Below are 18,458 nucleotides of genomic sequence, written 5' to 3'. Positions count from 1 at the left end.
AAGGGTAAATGTAGAGGAGCTGCATTATCAGCAAACTAGAGCCAGTCTTGGGTGAAATACAGATGGTGCCTGTAGTGTGTTGGGGGATAAAAAGCAAGTAACGCGAGACAGATGTTGCAATAATGTGGATTAAGCTTTAAGCTATTTTGTAACCTACAAGACAGCACTTTACACATTTCCATGATAAGACTGGCTCTCCATACTGGTGTATAAAATAAAAGAACTGTAACTTGATTTCCTGCGTCCTCTTATCAATTTATTGAGTTGTTCAATATCAGCAAAATTTTTAAATTGATACCAATCCTGATTATATGAATTTTACAAATCACAAAATGGTATGTTGAATAATTCACTACAATTACAAATGCTCCAGAAAGTTAAGAAATACTACAAAATTGTTTCTTCGAAAGTATTTTTCAAACCAACAATCCTGTTACTCAGATGGACAAAGAGAGCAAGAAAAGAGAGAGAACATCACCTCTAATTTGCTTCAAGTCACAAACCATCCTTACTTGGAAATATATCACTATTCATTCAGCAACACTGGATTAAAATCCTAGGAATTGTCTCCCTAATAACACTTACCCTTATTACAGAAGTTGCAGTGGTTCAAAGTGGCAGCTCAGCACCACCTCTGAAGTGCAGGTAGGGATTGGCAATGAATGCTAGTATGATTGATGGCCATATCCAGAGACACTTTTTTATATTTTAAAAACGAAAGATATTGTCCCTGAAATTTGACTGCATTTGGAATGTCATTAATCTATACTCTTAGTAGAAACAATCATAACTCAGACTGTCCCTTGTTCTTGCACAGCACAAAACTCTAAAACATTTCCGCAGTCAACTAATAGCATGGTGCAGATATACAAAATTAATAAACCAGGAAAGCAATATTTCATGTAAATGTGAAAATGTTTTCAAATTTATTTACAACATATGTATGTTTTAAATAATCACATTTTAGTCATCCATTTGTTGCAGTCATTCAACACTAGCCTAGTGGTAACACATTCAAAATAAGTGCAGAAATACTGCATCACACTTCAGGCTCACACCCACCAGTAATAGCTACTTGATAAACAGGGAAGCAGGATCTATCCTGAGATTTAATCACAATGAAAAAAATAGTGCAAAGCTTTATATTCTAAAAAAACCCTGTTAAACAAGCAATTTATTAAATAGTCAACATTGCACATTGAGACATCTAATAACAGTCCTCATATCAGACATAAGACATCAGGAAGATGACTATTCCATCATTATCTTCACCCCTATTTGAAATATTTACAGCTAACCTGGAAGTTGTAACTTTACTGCTATTTCATTTATCTAATCTACATTTATCTAGCAAAGTTACCTGAGTCACCTTTTGTAAAAGCTCATCACCTATTTAAGATACACAACAGCCATCATTCAAATAACTAAGCTTCTATTTTGGTATTCATTATAGCTACTTTGATTAATAATCCTACAAAAACAGTAGTTGAAAATATGATCATTTGAAATCTAACTGACTAAATCAAGAGCCAAATTCTATACTGAATAAATGGAAATGATTACTTTCTCTTTTACTCCCAAGAGTTGTACAATAAATTTTGGGGATTAATTCTGTCTATATTGAAATCTCAAAATCCTCATGTGGTTTAGAACAAAATATAGGAAAGATAGAATTAGACAAACGTATAACATTTTTTACACCATCAACAAAGGTTGTTTTACTCTCTAGTCAAAAATAAAGAACTTACTGCAAATAAAAAGCAACTTTTAAAATCATGTTATGGAAGATTACTTGTATGCAGCATTGATGTATTGCACTCAATGCTACTTAGCCCCATGTGATTAGATGAAACTTCATTTGTATGGCTGTACATCAAGTTAAAACAGGTTATTCAAGTTGAAATTCAAAATAACAAATGGAAAGAAGAACTAAATAACAAACAATTGAAATTCTGCTATTAACATTCAGGTAATGAAATTAAAACAATGTTAGCAGGGAAAAAAAGTATCTTTACAAAATACTTGACAGCAAAAGTGACCAATTAACTGAAGAACATTATTACTGCATTGCAAACAAAGGCAAAGTAATTAAAGCAGTGCAAAATAAGCTGCATGTTTTCACATTGGTACGTAGGTAAGTGTCATGCAAGTTAGTATCAGTCCTCAATGCCACTACAAGTTCAGGTAGTAGAATCCAGGCACTGTTAACTAAATCGTTCCCAAGTTACAAAATTAAACTCAAAGACAAACAAGGTATTCAGTACTGCAGTTTCAAATTAACTAATCAATCACTTAGCGGAACTAAAGAATATTAGAGCAATGCACACTTTTACCATACAATGCACAAAAATGCTGAGGTATATTGAGCCAAGTTCCTGCAAAAAATCATTACAACATAAGACAGGAAGGTAGGAAGAGGATTTCGGCAGGTTTTAAAAGGTGGAAGGATATCCAAGCAGTTTTCTGGTATATGCATTTTAACGGCACACAGGCAGGTACAAGGTGAAGGAAGGCCTTGATAAATAGTCATTTATGTTTTAGTAGAATCTCCATTGCATCTTGTTACAATCATGTCTTGGTAGGCGTGGCATTCAACTGAGGTATTTTGATTTTACCATGCTTTCTTTGGAATGGGGTTTCTACTCAAGGGTGCAGGCAAATAATATGCAGATAGGTTAATGGCAGGGTCATTAAAGGTCAATAAGCTGATCCACAAGCAGAAAAGACCTAGCTAGACCAGGAAGACTGTTCTCTGAACTCCCACTGCGGTTCTTTGAATGACCACCTAGAAAAGTAAAAAATATCACTTTACTAGATTATTTGTAAGCATCACACACAACTGGATTTTGAGATCTACAAGTTATTCCTAATTACACTCTCACCATCAGAATTGGAATCATGAGTTGTTGATAGATGAAGTGCTAAAGAACTCAAAGGATAGACGTGATCAAGTAGGGAAAACAGAGTCGCATAATCTAGACTGAAAGTAGCAAGAATGGGAGAGAATGGCACACTACAATGAATTTACAGTGTCTTGTTAAAATTATTCATAATACATGGGGCCTATAACGAGCCAAAATTCTGCCAGTGAATTCCCCAGATGAATACAACACTTGACAGCCTCTCAATAATACGAACAGTTGTTAAATTATGTAGGGCTTTACCTTCCACCAACCCAGAATTATCACCAATAAGATATGCACATTCAAGGGTACTTACCAATTACAACCAATTGAACTTTTACAGATTTTATTTTTGTACACTTTTCCATATTAACTCAAAACTAATGTCTCCTGGGTTTCAGAATAAGCAAAATTCATAACGTTAAATCATCTGCCATCTCATCTTACCAGTCTGTTTAGAAGATACAGTAGGGGTAAAAGGGTCAGCGCTGTCAGCTGAAGCAGGTGCAAGGATGCTGGGATGTGAAACTGAGTTATCCCCAGTACAGTTACCTGAGAAGGTGCAATAGGAATAGCAGAAGAAAGAACATGATGACTCAAAGAGATAGCAGGACAGAAAAGTGATCAAAAATACAGTAAAATCCATTCTATAGAACTTTGAATTTCTTTAAAAAAAAGTTAAGTGTAAACTCACTTAAAAAACAAAATCATATTGGGCCATTTGTATTTTCTTTGAGATGACCCTTTTAAGTTTTATTTTTTGTGAATGTGGCTACAAGTAGATTCAAGTACACTTGATGTTTTGCACTAAAACAAAACAAAACAAAATCATTCTCCATTGATAATCACTAGGTTAATTCAATTTTTAAAAAGTCATTTCAAGAATACAAATAATGGGAATGCCAATCCATTTACGATGAAAGAAATTATTGGACATTCAATATCCAGTCACAGAAAAGAAGATTTAGTGTTAAGGCTATTCGAATAGGTCCTAGTCCTATCAAAACAGCAGCTGTCCTAATGGCTCATGCCAGTACATTTTCTGATTAGCAGAGATGGATAGAAAATCTTTGGGTTTATTTCTGCTGTGCTAGCATTAATTCATCTGTTAATGGTAAGGATGCTGCAAAATAATCTAGCAACCCTGGACTGGGTAGGGGGAAGTATACACTAGTGTTCAAAGCCCTGATTGGGTGAAATATTTGCTATTAAAAATATCAATCTATGGAAAAGGATTGGGTTCAGAAGCAACAGCTAATATGCTAGTCAGGGGGTGACGCGGTGGCTCAGTGGATAGCACTGCTGGACCTGGATTCGATTCCAGCCTCGGACAACTGTGTGTGTGCAGTTGCACATTCTCCCAGTGTCTGTGTGGATTTCCTCCGGGTGCTCTGGTTTCCTCCCATAATCCAAAAATGTGCAGGGTGGGTGAGTTGGCAATGCTACATTGGCTGTACTGCTCAGGGATGGGTAAGTCAGGTGTATTAGTTAAGGGTAAATGTAGAATAATTAACTAGGGGAATGGGTTTGGGTGGGTTACTCTTCAGACGAACATTAGGCCAAATTGCCTGTTAAGGAAGAACAAAAGAAAAAGAGGGGGCTCAGTGGTTAGTACTGTTGCCCCCCACCCCCTCCCCGCCATGTCCGCATGGGTTTCCTCCAGGTGCTCCGGTTTCCTCCCACAGTCCAAAGATGTGCAGGTTAGGTGGATTGGTCATGCTAAATTGCCCATATAGTGTTCAGGGATCTCTAAGTGAAGTGCATTAGTCAGGAGTAAAATGTAGAGTAATAGGGGAATATGTTTGGGTGGGATACTCTTCGAAGGGTCAGTGTAGTTTTGTTGAGCTGAAGAGCCTGTTTCCACACTCTAGGAATTCTAATGATTCTATAGCTAAATAGTCTGCCAATATAAACTGTCAAGACTGATGTGGGAATAATAATTTCTGGATACACGTGACAAATAATTCTACTCCAGCAGCAGAAAGGAAGGAAAATTTGCACAGATATAAAACACTAACAGTACTTTGAAAACAAAGTATATTTTGGGTACACAAACACCAAAACTTGCTCAACATTTTGCAGTTCTAACTACAACCCATAATCAAACAAATTACTTTGCATGCAACTATATCAATGGAAGGATTATTTAAAGCTTTTGACTAATTTTGAATCATGCATTCCATTTTAAGGACTCTCACTTTCTAATTAGATCTTAAGAAACAAGGCAGAAGTTCTCCTTACCGTTTCCAAAACAAATCAACAGGTCAACTGTTTGATAGCATAAGAAAAATTAAACAAAAATGCTTATTTCACCTTGAGAATAATAGTCAAAGTCACCCCCTACATTGTGGCTATGTTCATTTGTTAAGAGATGAGGACCCATGTGCCATCTACTCCTCCCACTTGAAGATCTGAATAAGGAAGACTTAATTTTGGACCAAGCCTCTTTTTCCTTAAAAATAATTTATCCTTGTATCATCCAACATTCATACACCAGCTTTTTTCCCACCAATAAATACGGGTTACAAGTTTACAGAAAGATCCTGACATTATATTCCAAAATGAAGGTTTTATTCATTCATGCGATGACTGGCTGGACCAGCATTTACTGCACACTGATAATTGCCCTTGAGAAGGCCTGGAACAGGAATGACTTCAACTCAGGCATCTGGCCCAGAGGGTGTGACACAACCACTGATTGCAAGAGTCTCCACAGTATTTAAATGACCAAGCCAGTTCAGTTTCTGGTCACAGGTAATCCCCAGGATGTTGATTGTAATGCCACTGAATGTCAAGAGGAGGTGATCATTGCAACTTGTGTGTTGCAAATATTATCTGCCACTTATCAACCCAAACCAGGACATTGTCCAGCTCTTACTGATTTTGGACACGGACTATGGAGAACTGCAAACGGTACTGAACAATCACAATCAGCAGTGAACCTGACCTTGTATAAGAGGAAAGATAGTTGATGAAACAGAAGATTGTAGAGGCTAAGATACTACCCTTACATGCTCATGTAGTGATGTCTTGGAACTGGGATGACTAAATTCCAAAAGCCAAGACCATTTTCTTTAACACTAGGTATGGCTCCAACCTGCAGATTCCCCTATCACCCTGATTCGCATTGGCTTGAGTTTTGCAAAGACTCCTTGATGCTAAACTTGGTCAAAGCTCCCCTGTGGGAGTTCAACTGTCTTGTCCATGTTTGAAACAAGCCTACAAAGGAGTAGAGTTATCTGGCAGAACACAAACTCAGAATCAGCAAGCAGGTTATTACTAAGCAAGTGCTGTTTGACAGCACTATTAATGACATCATCTATCACTTTTCTAATTATCCGAGAGTGGAATGATGGGGCAGTAAGTGACTGGTTTGGATTTGTACTATTTTTTGTATACAGGACATACCTGGGCAATTTTTCACATTGCCAGTTAGATGCCAGTGTTGTAACAGACTGAAACAGCTTGAGACAGCAAGCTCTGATGCACAAACCTTCAGTACCATTACCAGAATACTGTCAGTTCCCACAGTCTTTTGAATTGGCATGTGTAATGTGTGGGTTCTCTGGAAGAGGTGAAGATGGATCATCTACTTAAACACTTCTGCCTGAAGTGTTCCCACTACAAGAGGCAGACTGTGCTCAAAGCATTCTTTTTAAAATCTGGTCAGGCAGCACTGGAATAAAATTGTGATGTTTTTAATTATAACTTGATTATTTCTTTGAAATACTGTCAACAACTCTTTCCCCTATGTATTATAACACTCATTCCAGAAAACATAATTATATGCAAAATAAAAGTAAAATAGTGCTGGAAATCTAAAAGATACAAAAAGTACTAGGAAAAACTCAGATCTGGCACCAAGTGTGGAGACAGAAGTGGTTAACATTTAGCATAGAATATGGCTTTTCATTTATACACCCACCCGCACATACATATACCTGTCTTACTAGCTCAACAATTACATTCACCTTTTACATTTTGCACAAGATTACACATAAGAGAAGCTCTTAAGTACGCTTTTCAAAGTAAATAAAAATTACTAAGGCAGATTTCAAAACAGAAGAGTTAGTTGTATGAAACTTGCTCTTCTACTCTGCCCTCATTCATTAGGATAATCCTCAAGAAACCAAAATACTAAGGCTCATTATTTATTCATCCTTACCAGGGAAGTCAGGTAGTGATATATGTATAAAAGGATCAGAAATAGCAGCTGATGAGCTAGATTCTAGAAAGGAAGCTTCCATAGATATTTTAGCTTCTTATAAAATGTAAAAGAAGAATATTTGGAAGAAAGAAAACAGTATGAGAAAGTAGTAGAAAGAATTTCTTGCATACTAATAATAGGCAGGCTGTTTATTAGTGATTAAATTAAAAGAATAAGCCAAATTACAAAGAGGTTTTGCTTGCATCAATTAATGAACTTATATTGTGGACTCCCTTTTTTTCCCCTATCGAATAGGTTCTGTTTTATTGAATACTGATAATTCATAACAATGTTGCATTGTATTAAATGCTGTCAGGTAAATACAGATTTGTAATCAATCATAATAGATTACACAAATCCTAATACAAACCTGCTCCAGATACAAAAGGTGAAGCCCCAAATAAATCTGTTTGGGGCGGAGTCATCCTGGGATGAAGTTCTGGAAGTAAATTTTCAGTGGGCATTTTCTCCAGTTCTGCAGTTTTATCTGTCAGAATAGTTTAAAGAAAACAATTAGTTAACAGAAAAAAAATTGAAGTTGATTCGCTAAGAGAGTAGTGAGGTATTTCAGTGAGTTTATTGGTAGCATCTGCTCAGTAATCATTAACCATTCCCTATTCTCATCACATTGCTAATTTAATTGAATCTCAACTTATGCAGCATATGCAGGTTTACATTAGCAACTTAGAATTTGCTGGTTTAACAATAACTTATTGATAGCTTCTCCAAATTGAGTATAGACATGCACTTTTCAGTGACACTTTCCAGGCTTGATCATCAAATGACAACTTACTCCAGAAATCAGTCTTGCCTTAGCAACAAGAATAAACCCATCATACTCTGAATGGCCAGTATGTCAAATCTTTTTCAACTGTGACAAATCTCTAAAGAAGGGCAATAAATTCCACAGCTTTGTTCGGTGCGGACAAGGTACAGTATGAATGAACCCCATGCTTAATGCCTGATTACATCCAAATACATTGCTACTCTTGTAACTAACCCTATGAATTGCATATGCTTAATCCAAGTAGCATTCAGAGGACAAGGAACAGTGTCACATGGAACTACTTATGAGAAGGTGTGCTCTGCTCACTTTCTTCATAAATGCTCAAAACACTTACCATTTCGAAGCTCAGCAAACTCTTTATCTAAAAGGTCTTCTACTGTTAACTTGGAAAAATTGTCATCTCCGAAAGGATTCCAAACGGAGAGATCTGGTGGATTGTAAATGTTCTGCTCGGAGGCTTTGGGCGATCCTGCAGGACTTGTAGAAGCTGACCTAAATTAGAATTGGTCAGAAATAAAACATTTGAAACAGCAGACAGAATCAAAGTACATCTTGCAAATGGAGATAAGCTGCAGAATAGAGAAAATTTTCACTAAAAGTTGAAAAATGGTTAAAGAGGCACAGTCCCAGAAAGTCAGCAGAATCATAGGCATCATCCAAAGCAATCTGACTTCTAAATCATTGCCACGTGAGGCTAGAAAAAAATTCTATTTCCAGAATATTCAAGATAGTCTAAACTGGTCTTACTCCACAAGGAACAAAATAACAATGTTTGTGCAACAAAATTGCAGCTTTCCCACTTAAGGTCTGTATGAGTAGGAGCCTTTTTAAAAATCTAAATGCAGATGAACAAAGAGCAGGAGTATGCTATTAAGTTCCTTGAACTTGCTCCGCTATTCAATAAGATCCAATTGTAACTTCAAATCCTCTTTCCTGCCTACCTCCTCTTTGCATAACAAAAATCTAACTCTGAATAAAAAAAATTCAAGATCTATGCAACCATTTTCAGAAAAAAGTTAAAAGACACTCAAAGTTCAGAAAAAATATAGCTAATCACAGTTTTAAATCGGTGACCCGATTCTTAAACAGCGCTCCATAATTTTGGATTCCCCACAAGAGGAAATATCCTCTCCACTTCTACTCTATAAAGACCTCTCAGACATATAGTTTCAATCAAATCACCCCTTTCTCTTAAATGCCAGCAGATACATGCTTCACCTTTCCAAACATTTTTCACAAGACAACACACGCATTCCAGATACTAACCTTCCCAGAACTGCTTCCAACATATTTACAACAAGGTGACCAATACTGCACACACTGATGTAATCTCACTTATATCGTGAATAACAGTAGCATAACTTCCCTTTTCAATAAATAACATTACAACAGTTTTCCCAATTAAGAAATTGCGAATTTCATATTTCCACACACTTAAACCTACATAGAGTCCTACGATATGGAGACAGGCCCTATGGCCCATGCCAATCAACATGTCCATCCATGCTCACCCCATTTCTCTGCACGTAGCCCATATCTTTCTAATTCTTTCCTATCCAAATGTTTGGCCAAATGCCTTTTAAATGTTGTTAATACAACCCCCTAAACCATTTCCACTGGCAGCTCATTCCATATGTGTACTGCCCTCTGTGTAAAAAGTTGCCCCTCAGGTTCCCTTTTATTCTTTCCCCATTAACCTTAAACTGATGCCCTCTAGTCCTCGATTCCCCAAACATGGGAAAAAGATTGAGTGGATACATCCTATCCATGCCTCATGATCTTATACACCTTTATAAGGACCCTCAGTTTCCTATGCTCTTAAAAAGTACTGGCTTGTCTGACCTCTCCCTGGCAACATCCTTGTAAATTTCTTCTGCACACTTTCCAGATAAATGACATCCTTCCTATGGCAAAGTGACTAAAACTGAACACAATACTCCAAGTGTGACCTCACCAATGTCCTGTATTTCATCGTAATTCCCCAACTTCTTTACCCCATGCCCTGGCTGATGATGGCCAGTGTGCCAAAAGCCTTCTTCAATGCCCTGTCTACCTGTGACTCCATTTTCAAAGAACTGTGAACCTGAACTCCAAACCTTTTAAGGCTCTACCATTCACCATGAAACTCTTACCACAATTTGACTTTCCAAAATGCAAGACCTCACACTTATCTTTATTATATATCATTTGCCATTTCTCAGCCCACTTCCCCAGCTGATCAAGGTCCTGCTGCAAGTTCTGATAACCTTCCTCACTGATCACAATACTACTTATTTTAGTGTCATCTGCAAACTTACAATCATGCTTTGTACATTCTCATCCAAATAATTATTTTTCAAATTAATGGGACTATCCCAAAATCTAGGGAACTTTGGAAAATCGAAAATAATGCATCCAATATCTCTTAAGATCCTAGGATGAAGTCCTAGGACGTAGCAACTTGTTAACCTGCAGCTCCAACATATACTCACTACCACTTTCTGGTGACTGCAATTTTTCCTCAGTGCTCCCTCCCTTCCATTTCTTGATTTATTGCTGCTTTTGTGATGTTACTTGTATCGTCTATCGTGAAGACTGATGCAAAATGTCTCAATTAATTTGTCATTTGCTTATTCCTTTATCAGTAATTCTCCAGTCTCATTTTGTATAAGATCAATGCTCAACTTGTTAAGTACTCTTAGTATCCATTGCTGACTAGTTTGCTTTCATATTCAATGTTTCTCTCCTTATTACATTTTGACCATTTTTAAAATATCCTTCCCAAAATTCTTTTAAAATTCTCAGATTCCATCTATCTTCCATTAAACTGAATGTAAAATTCAAACCATATTATAGTCACCATTATGGTGAGTCTTCACGATAAGAATATTAATTAATCAATCCCATCTTGTTGCATAACACCAGGTTTAGTATAGCCTACAGTCTAGTCGATTCCAGAACGTGATGTTCTATGAATTTATCCTGAACACATTCCATGAAGTTATCTGGGCTATCTTTCCATGACTGCAATCTTTAGATTACTTAGTGTGGAAACAGGCCCTTCAGCCCAACAAGTCCACACCAACCCTACGAAGAGCAACCCACCCAGACCCATTCCCCTACATTTATCCCTGACTAATGCACCTAACACTATGGGCAATTTAGCATGGCCAATTCACTTAACCTGCAGGTCTTTGGACTGTGGGAGGAAACCGGAGCACTCGGAGGAAACCCACGCAGACACGGGGAGAATGTGCAAACTCCACAGACAGTTACCCGAGGCGGGAATTGAACCCGGATCTCTGGCGCTGTCAGGCAGTAGTACTAACCACTGTGCCACCATCTTTGTCCATCTGACTTTACCAGATGAAATGTAAATCAAACTCTTGCATTATCTTCAGCATGCCTTTCTGTCAATGTCTCATTACTTCCTCCTTCATGCTCCACTTTACAGTAGAGTTACTGTTTGGGGGCAGGGTGGGGGTGCTGTACATTGCTCCCACAAGTGACTTCATGTCTTTATCAACCCACATTTCTACTGTTTCCATATCACTGCTGTTGTAATTTGGTCAACTATTATGCTAACACCATACTTAACTAACAGAGTCTCCCCTTCACTTTTTCAATCCCAGCTATCCTTCTTAATTATCCTGTACCCTTCAAGAGTCAGATCCCAATTGATTTCCCATCAGTATAGATCCCATATTCTGTAGTACTTGCATCAGCAGCCCATGAACTGGAACCAATTCTGCCACACTGGTTTTTGGGTCATTTCCCTAATTTGATTTTCCACTTGCAATTTGCACCTGGCTCAGGTAATAATCCAGACATTTTGCACACTTAAGTCATACTTCTTAAATTGGTGCCTACCTCCTTCTACCATCTCCTTCCTATGTTAGTACCTACATGGACAACTTGATCCTCCCTGCTCACAGTACAAGTTATGATGGTAGAAAAATAGAAGAACAGACTATGGAGAAAAATGGCATTTTCTTGTACGCCAGCTTCCGCAATGGAAAATTAAGTGTCCATTATTTAACTGTAAAATGATTTTGGAATGGGCACTTTTAAACAGGAAGTAATAATCCTTCCTTCCTATTCAGTAAAATGTCAAAGTGCTACCTCACTTAGTAACTGCATTGTGTTGGACTCACTTTGATTTATAAAGATTCGCTTCTGCAGCAGCTGCTGCCAGTTGTTGAGAGGAACGACTGGCAGGGACTCCAAACATACTACTGAATGGGACATCACTGACGATTCTCCGGTGGCCTGCTCGCTGCATCTTTGGTGAAGATGGTGGAGTGAGTGATAATAGCTTGGCTGTCTGTTGGGATTGGGGCTGAACTTGTTGAGCTTGAAGCTTTTGCTGCATATGTGCCTGTAATTGTACAAAAATAATTATATTTTGTGTGCATTCATTTTCACTGGCTCAATTTAGTTGTATACAAGTGAAGGAAACCTAAATGCAGAAGTTGGGGAGGATGAGTCACTTCTGGTTGGGCGATATCACCACCTGAATCTTAAATCTAGCTGAGGGATTCTACAGATAGACAGTAAATAACAAGTTGAACATTAGAATTCACATGTTCTAGTTTCTCTTAAGAAATCTACTTTCTAAAAAAAAACTGAGCTTCATTTTCGATCTTTGACGTTAAACAGTTTTGCACTCACACCATTACATAGATAGATGACTTACAAACCAGACAAAAGGACTACACAAAACGGAAGGAACAGAATTTCACACTATGGAATAGCAAAAAAGAAATGTAAAGATGTAAATGTCTTATACTTCATTGTGTTATGTGTAAATTTGATTCGTTCTGTGGAAAACCACTTGCTGCACTCTATTCCAAAATCTTCGTTTATTAACTTAACAAGTTATGAAATGGTAACAAGTTTTGCTTTACAATAATTACCAGGAGACAAAAGCTGCTGGTGAACATTAGAGATAGAACACAAGGCAATGTTTAGGCCAGGCTACCATTTGTTATCTGAAGAGTCATTTTAAAATAATTTACCCATAATAAAAATCTACTGAGGGGTAGGTGATGAGAAGAAATGCAACCAGCATTTATAAACAAAATATTTGGCAAATTGCCAAATGTCTCTGACAGATTGTATAATTCACATATAAAAGATTCATACACTGAATTTATGCATCCATGTAAAAACAAATTTAAGTTGACCCAACTCTAATCACCATTTCTCAAAAAACTATTTTGTCAGGAAAGTCATTTTTCAAACTAGTTTGAAATTCACTTCAATTAATTTTAGCTATTGCTACTCATGTTTCAAAAAATGTCTCAAATAGCATAAACGTCAGTTATATTTTGGTCAAAAATCATAAAATTTGCTCCTCAAACCAAAAGCATTATATTTAGTATTGATGCAGTCAAACCACTTGGACAGGTTTGCTTACAGCATAATTATAATTTTTATTGTTAAGATATTTGGAAAGCAGCACAATTAGACTTTTGTCCCACCATAAAAACTCATTATTTTCTTCGCTGTTTTTTCCAGGCTTTTTCATGTTAATGTGATCCAACCAGAAAAGGTTGTGAGCCACAAGTGAGATGCTGAAAGTCGTAGTTGTGGATATGTTTGCTGAGTGGGAAAGATGATTTGCAGATGTTTCACCCTGTCTAGCTGACATCTTCAGAGCTTTGGAGCCCCCTCTGAAGCGCTGCAATACTCTCTCTTCTGGAATTTATTTCTGGAATTAATATATTCATGAATTTGTTCTTGCTGCTTCTGGTGGTTTGTTGCAGTGGCTGGTATGTTGGGTCTAGCTCTGTGTGACTGTTCATTGCGTCTGTGGATGAGTGTCATGCCTCTAGACATTCCTGGGTTGTCCTATGATCATTGTGTTGTCCCAGTACTTTTTAAGCTACTAGGATTAGCTGGTCATGGTGTTTAATGGCCAGTGTTCATGGATGTGGATTGTTAGTGGTCTGCCTGTTTGTCCTATATAGTGTTTCATGCAGTCTTTGCATGGAATCTTATAAATTAAGTTTGCCTTGCACATGATGGGTATAGGGTCTTTTGTACTGGTGAGTTGTTATCGGAGCGTGGCTGTTGGTTTATGGACTGTCATGAATCCAAGTCGTCAGAGAGGTCTGGCTGTCAGTTCAAAGACGTTTTTTATATGATAGATTGGTTTGTCGTCGATGCATTGTTTGTCTTTCAGCTTCTCATGTATTTGGTGGCTGCTGTTGTAGTTCAGGATCTGGTCTGTGTGTGTGGCTTTTCTGTAAACTCTTGTGGTGCATCCACCGTTCTGTGTTCTTTCTACCATCATATTCAGGAACGGGAATTGATTGTTCGTTTCCTCCTTTCTCGTAAATCTGATACTTGTGAGCACGGTGCATGTTCTCGATTTATGTTCTCTTAATAATTAGAACGGTATCATCCACATAGCTGATCCAGAGTGTATGTTGGATTTGTGGAGGGGCTGTTTGTTCCAGTCTTTGCTTCACTGCTTCTGCGATGAGCCCAGCGATGGTTAAGCCCAAATATATGAACAGATCAATGGGACACCTATTTGGTTGGTAAATGTGAAGTGTGTTGTCAAGCACAGGTCTAGTGGTTTAAGTATGCAGTCCTTGTCAATAGGCTTCTTGTTATGTCATCTGTTCTGTTTGGCCAGGAGGTTGGTTACTGTCTCTCTGGCTAGAGTTCTGTCAATTGAAATGAACAGTGCTGTTACATTGAATGAGACCATTGCTTCATCCTTGTCTATGTTTATATTCACGTGTTGAAAGGTATGGGACTCCAAAAGACAAAAGGTTGCAGATCACTGGTTGAGGCTTTATATCTTTTATAACTTCATACAAGAAAATAAATGTAAAAACCACTTTCTTGATATGATAACATTTCACATTGCAATTCTATGAAGTTACTCAGGGAGCAACAAGCCATGTATTGAAAGTGCAAAATGTTATCTTAAAATTACCCTGGAGAAATTATGCTTTTCAAACAAATAACCTAGGTAGGAGTTAACTACTAAAACAGTGGAAGGAATTCAAATTCTCTAAATTTAATTACAATTAGTTTTTATTTGTATTCTTTTGTTTTATTATTTTAATATCAAATGACCTTTATGCATTGATCTTGAAGTCCATCAAAATATTTAGATTCAAAGCGGGGTTGTAAACCTTTAGATGATCTGGAAGCATTTTGCAGATTAAATTATTAGAAGATGACAAATAATCATATGATTCTCCATCACAAGTAGTGACCATTGCACAGTCAAACTGTTGGAACGTCGACTTTAAAAATATATTAAGAAAATAAGATTGTCGTAAGTTGACAGTATAAACTCATGATCCATTTAAATTTGACAAAACATTCTAAAACTTAAATTTGTCTCTTTGTAAAATTTTAACGTTAGATCATACACATTTTTAGGTTTTGTAATTCAGTACAGGACTACTTGGGAATCAAGACATGCAGCAACAAAAATCCATTAATGTAATGGACAATTACATAAACTGCAGCATAAAAGGTACTTCTGAATCACACACATTTTCAATGAATGCCTCATTTAAATTGTGTCAGTGTTGTTATAGTGCATGGGCAGTGAAAATTAAAATAAAAACTTCAGATCTAATCACTATTTATATCATTGTTTCTGTACATACAGTGAACAAGTTGTCAATGAAATCTGTACAAGAGTGTTGTGCAACATTTCAAATTAACCAAGATAGTGTGTTGGAAGGTGATCACTTCAAACTTTAATTGTAAATGCTTTGAAGGAAAAACTAAGTAATTGTTGCAAATCTCATGATGACGGGTTTTCAATTTGTCATCAGGAGGAGGGTTTAAAAAAACTTAAAGAATGGAAGGATGACAAAGGGTTTAATTAATTTATATTAGCTCAGTTAGCAGAATGATTAAATGACAAGTCTACTGGAATTAGTGTGTTAAATTGGGACAACTGGGATATCACCAAAGTTCAAACCTTGCAAACAGAAAAGCATTCATGTATAGTAATAGTCATACTAAGAATTGTTAAGCTTTCATCTAAGGTTAAAACCACTGATAATAAAGATCAGAAACAAAATGCTAATTTTCAAAGCAAAAAAGGAGACAAAAAGTCTTGAGAATGAAAAAAAAACTAAAGATCAGAGAGGACAACAACTTTATAACTGGCAAGTGCGTGTTTCAGGTCAACAGCTTTTTGCTTTTACTATAAACTATATTGCATTTGTTACCACTGGAGGGAACTATTACACAAATTATCTGGCAGCACATTTATACTGTCAAGATATTGCTCGAATATATAGAAACACATTGCTTGGTCAGCACATTGAGTATAGGAGTTGGGACATCACGTTGTGGTTGGACAGGACACTGATTAGACCACTTTGGAATACTGCATTCAATTCTAGTTTCTGATATAGGAAAAATGTTGTGAAGCTTGAAAGAGTTCAGAAAACATTTACGAGGAGGTTGCCAGGGTTGGAGGGTTTGAGCTTTAGGGAGAGGCTGAATAGGCTGGAGCTATCTTTTCCGTGGCTTCGGAGCTGAGAGGTGACCGTAGAAGTTTATAAAATCATGGGGAGCACTGAAAGGGCAACAGCAAAGGTCTTTTCCCAGGTGGTAGGGGAGTCCAAAAACTAGATGGCATGGATTTAAGGTGAGGTTGGAAAAATTTAAAAAGGGATCTAAGGGCCAAGGGTGATCTGTGTATGGAATGAGCTGCCAGAGGAAGTCATGGCAGCTGGTAGAATTACAACATTTAAAAGGCATATGAATGGGCCAAATACTGGCAAATAGGACTGGATTAATATAAGATATTTGGTTGGCATGGAAGAGTTGGGTCAAAGTGTCTGTTTCCTTGCTGTACATCTCTATGACTCGAAATGCAAAAATACAAAATTATTGTAATCATTTGTAATTTGGCAAAGATTAATCTTCTTATTTTTCTTCATTTTGGATTATAGACCAAAACTCAAAGACTGTGGAAGGAAATGTTGCGCTTTTAAAGGCAAGCTGCTAGAATTCGTGAGTTCTGTTTACACTGTTGCTTTATTCAAGATGGTTAAGAAGCTATAATATCATGGGGTTGTGTGCACAAAGTAAGCTTTACCCAGAGCCAGACTGCAAATTGGTTTGTGTAATCAGACCAGTTGTGGAGGCCAGGAATGACAGGATGACAGCTACTTTTGATTGGCTTCTGGGTAGAAGCCAGAGTTGAGAATAATACAAAGGCAAGGATGCTCCAGATTGCCTCATTCTCTGTTGCAGTGGAGGTTATTGACAAAGCAATTGATGACATTTAGGCAGAAGACATTTCTCTGAGGAACACCTGCAGAGATGTTCTAAAACTGAGATGGTATGCTTTGGAATGTAGGAATGTGTACCAACTCCTCCCTATCAAAATTATAAAAGCTTGAGTAACTTTGCATAGTTGCTTCAATTTAACTTGGAAGATAGCTAACTGTTCTCATCCGCTGTTTGATTAGAGGCAACAGCTTAGAGCAGTGACTGAAAAACTGAACAGTTAGTGTGCCAAATGCCATATGCCTGCAGTGAAGAACCAAAAAATAAATTGCAAAGAATGAGAATCTCAGAGATCAAAGAACTTGGCAAAACAGAAGGATGCCTCATTGAATCCTGTGAAACAGTGCTATTGAATTGCATTTCCCCAGTAATTTTTTCTCCATCCACATTCATTTGTTCCACTGTCTGTGTGCGAGTGAATGCTAGTATATCGATAGATTTGTTTGCCTTTGATTAAAATTGATTTCTTTTTAATAAAAAATACTTACAGAAACCTGGTTAGTATCTTCTACTATCCTGAGCTTAACATACAAGAAAATTGAGGACTTTCAGTCATTTGATTAAATCTTTAACTTTTCTGATGACTCCTAGAGTATTGGGACTTGACTATCAACGCACTTTCCCCAATAATTCATAACAATAGATACTACAGGAGAAAAGGGGATGCTAATTGCTTGAAAGTCAACAGAGTGGCCAAATCATTACCATGGAGAGATCAACAGAAGAGTACTGGGTCTCTACATTTTTGGAAAAAGATGCAACGCTGGAAAATATAACTTTCATTTGTAGAAAATAGATTCCTGAACATGAATGCTAATAATTATAAATAAGTTGTACTACAAGTGCGAATGATTATCTTAAATTGGTTTTTAGTTTAAATAAAAGTACACAATTAGGAGTGTCCAGCAAGTGCTGCCAAATTGTGGAATCACATTTGACAGCAGGAGTTTTGATTTTGGTTTCGTAAACTTGGGTTAATCAAGTATGGTTCTAACAAACATGCTACCAAGTTGTTGGGCAATTCTGCGCAATCCATTGTCATTCATGTAATGTCAGGCATGTCGGCCATACATCCTAGACTGGCTAATGAATCGAAAATATGCTCTTCCGGTTGTTTGTAATACACATTATCTAATCAGGTTACATTGTAAACCACAAAATAAAACGTTGACGATTAAATATGACTGTGATTGGGCTGCACTTGAACAATTCCAAGTGCACAAGTAATCGCATTAACAACTACTTTAAGGTAGTCAGTCAAGTTGACTTAGACCTCCCAAAGTAAGATACCTTTATA

The 18,458-nt window shown here is 37.1% G+C and overlaps 1 protein-coding gene across 3 annotated transcripts in view; it reads right to left on the bottom strand.

Annotated features, from left to right (window-relative positions):
- Nucleotides 1-379: 379 nt before the first annotated feature.
- LOC132834999 (AP2-associated protein kinase 1-like) overlaps nucleotides 380-18,458 on the bottom strand; it is a 77,373-nt gene continuing 59,294 nt past the window's right edge. Inside the window, exons 13-17 of one of the 3 annotated variants that reach the window (XM_060854220.1) lie at nucleotides 12,031-12,254; nucleotides 8,232-8,389; nucleotides 7,481-7,597; nucleotides 3,351-3,455; nucleotides 380-2,785 (exon numbers count right to left, since the gene is read on the bottom strand). In XM_060854220.1, coding sequence (XP_060710203.1) covers nucleotides 2,691-2,785; nucleotides 3,351-3,455; nucleotides 7,481-7,597; nucleotides 8,232-8,389; nucleotides 12,031-12,254 — 699 coding nt within the window. In that variant the 3' untranslated portion in view covers nucleotides 380-2,690. Of the gene's footprint in view, nucleotides 2,786-3,350; nucleotides 3,456-3,650; nucleotides 3,711-7,480; nucleotides 7,598-8,231; nucleotides 8,390-12,030; nucleotides 12,255-18,458 lie in introns of those variants that run through there. The other 2 variants (XM_060854221.1, XM_060854222.1) reach the window with 2 other exon arrangements.

Source organism: Hemiscyllium ocellatum, chromosome 43 (assembly GCF_020745735.1).
Source record: "Hemiscyllium ocellatum isolate sHemOce1 chromosome 43, sHemOce1.pat.X.cur, whole genome shotgun sequence".
Lineage (NCBI taxonomy): Eukaryota > Metazoa > Chordata > Chondrichthyes > Orectolobiformes > Hemiscylliidae > Hemiscyllium > Hemiscyllium ocellatum.
This window is presented reverse-complemented; position numbering and strand designations above follow the sequence as displayed.